The 2878-nt window shown below is 38.5% G+C and overlaps 2 protein-coding genes across 2 annotated transcripts in view; both read left to right on the plus strand.

The window, feature by feature from the left end:
* Positions 1-2194, plus strand: part of CBG10414 — a gene marked incomplete at both ends in the record, with an annotated part of 5303 nt that extends 3109 nt beyond the window's left edge. The window contains 2 exons of the mRNA XM_002635713.1: positions 134-263; positions 2143-2194. Of these exons, the coding sequence (XP_002635759.1) occupies positions 134-263; positions 2143-2194 (182 nt within the window). The remainder of the gene's footprint in view (positions 1-133; positions 264-2142) is intronic.
* The window catches only part of CBG10411, a gene marked incomplete at both ends in the record, with an annotated part of 72110 nt that overhangs the window by 54276 nt on the left and 14956 nt on the right, over positions 1-2878 (plus strand). The window lies entirely within an intron of this gene.

Raw genomic sequence — 2878 nt, forward strand, 5'->3', positions numbered from 1 at the left:
AGCGTCCTCGGTGCAAATAAGGATGTAACTCGCTTCAAAATTGAGCTAGAAACGTGATTTTTGTTGCGAAATGAAGGAAATTTTCAGTATTATCCAGCTAGTTCCCCCAATAAATAGAGTAACTTTTTTTCAGCTATCTACGTTATCGTTGGGCTCGTTATTGTTATGGCGTCCATTGGTGTGGTGCTAGTACTACCGTATGTTCGAAAATATCAAGCAAAACGGAACAAGAATCAAGAAAAAGTACTGGATGATCAGACAAGGTTGGAGACATTCGGATATACAGAAAATCAGAAAAAAATTTTTTTCAGATTCGGAAAGTTCTGCTCCTGGCTGAAAGTGGAATATGTGCTAATGGTTGTGTTTCAAATTGCGAATTTTGTGAACTTTATTATTTTGTTCATGTGATCTTTAGATTTCCAAATAAATATAAATAGGCTTATTCCATTATTTGAGCAACCTAAAACATCATTTTTGTGGCAGGTGCTAAAGAATATTAGCTTACACTCATTGCTCATATTTTCTGTCTAAACAGAAGTTTTCTTTTCAAATGCATTTTATTCAGTTTCCCTTTTTATTTCTTCTGGTAAAATCACAAAATCTATCAAATATTGGAAGTAAGCTAAATCGTTCAATTTTCGGCTTAAAATATACAATCTTTCAGCTACAAACTACAAAAAATTTCTAAGCGACCAAGATAGGTTATGGGATGATTTGTTCAAGAATTACAATCCAAAACGGAATGCGATTTATACATTACGTATGATTTTACAAAATCCATAGCTGTAAGAGTTTCAGAACTTTCAGGAAGCTCCGAATGGATCAACCAAAATGCCACCATACACCCAGAAAGTACAAAATTATTGCTGACGATGTCTATGCTGAAATTGATTGATGTGGTGGGCAATCACTCACACGTTAGACCGCGTATCTCAGCTTTGAATAGTGTATTTTTAAAAAACGTATCTTCATAAATACGAGCAACTTTTCATTTACATTTTGCTAGAAAACTTAAATTCCTATCTCAATTTTGAAGCAAGTTACAGGCCGATTTGTTCCGAAGACGCAGTCGGCGAGAGGTGATGAGCGGCGGCGCGCCAAAGTTAGGAGAGCCTGGCTGTCGCGCGCGCCGCAAGACACATCTAGCCGACCGCGCCCCCACTCGCTTCAAAATTGAGCTAGCAACATAATTTTCATTTCAGGTCGAAGTCGAAGAAAAAGTCACATTTATATTTGACTATAACGCCGATTGGGTGGACCCAAGGCTTACGTGGAATCCACAGGATTATGGTGGTATTGATCATATTTATGTACCCCAAGAAGAAATTTGGATGCCAGAAGTTTCGATTGCGGACGCGTGAGTTTGTGTGCAATATTTCCCATATGGTACCGTGAGTACCATATGAACCACGACTAGCATGAGTGCCTTTTTGTGTCATGAGTAATATAAATACCATTTGGTATCATGATCACCATACAGTAGCTAGAGTACCATGAGTACCAGTTTGTACCATGAATATCATTTGGTACCATTTGGTGCCATGGGGACCATGAGAACCATTTGGTACTATGGACACCATTTGAAACGATGAATACCATATTTTACTATGAACACAATTGGAACCAACAAAACCATTTGTAACCATGGATAGCTATGCCTATGGTACTATGGTATGCCTATGGTACTATGATGCCTATGGTACTATGAGTTTCATTTGTTACCATGAGTTCCATTTGGTACCATGAGTACGAGGTGTATCATTTAGCACCATGAGTTCCATTTGATACCATATGTTGGACCCATTATTGCCATTTGGTACCATGAATACCATTCAGTACCATGAGCAACATTTTGTACCATGAATACCACTTGGTACTATGAGTACCATTGGATACTATGAATAATATTTGGTACCATGATTACCATTTGGTATCATGTGTGCTATAAGTACTATCTTTACCCTGAGTACCATTTGGTACCACATCTACCATATGGTACCATGAGTACCATGGAAAATAGATACCTATCATTTTTTTTTTACAGCCACGAAGTCAAAACCTTCCAACTGGATGACGCTCCCAGACGAGCATGGGTAGTTTCTAAAAATCACAAATTGCAAATTACCCAGTGCCATTTTTCAGGTCTTCCACAACGGATCGGTCGGCTTCTACACCGCTACCGTATGCTCTATAATTTGCGCGCTCGATGTAACAAGTCGTAATCCATATCTACAGTAATCTATATGATCTGCAGGTCTTCAAATTTCCAATGGACGAGCATGAATGTGGAGTTAGTGTACTGTATCACAATTATTATCCAGATGAGTATGAAATTAAAGGCGCCATGCAGGAATTCGCAAGACCTATTTCGAAATTGGTTAGATATTTTTTTTTTTTTTGGAATTTCGATGTGATATCCGTTTTTAGGGCAATGGGGAGTGGCAAGTAACCTATGTGGGTGTCGGAGAGGAGCAGAATAAAAATTGGGCCCCTACGCAAAAATTCATAGCTCGAATCAAACGGAATCCAGGGTTTTATGTGTCGCTAGTTATGGTACCCGCCTATTTTATCAACTTTTTGACAATTCTTGCACTTTTTTGCAATATCGAGAATGTTGCCGAGAAGGTATGGTTTAGAAAAAAATCATTAAAAATGGTAAAGTTTTCAGCTAAACATTGGGTTGACTAACATCATGGCGATGACTTTTATTCTGGTGATTCTGGCCGTGGACCTTCCTAAAACTGCGAGGATTCCGTTGTTAGGTGATTTTCAAGACAAGCCATCTTTTCTCTACATTTTGCAACAAAAATCAAGTTTCTAGCTCAATTTTGAAGCGAGTTATAGACCAATTTGTTCCGAGGTCGCGGTCGGCAAGAGG

The sequence above is a fragment of the Caenorhabditis briggsae genome, assembly GCF_000004555.2.
Source record: "Caenorhabditis briggsae complete genome, chrV, whole genome shotgun sequence".
Taxonomy (NCBI): domain Eukaryota; kingdom Metazoa; phylum Nematoda; class Chromadorea; order Rhabditida; family Rhabditidae; genus Caenorhabditis; species Caenorhabditis briggsae.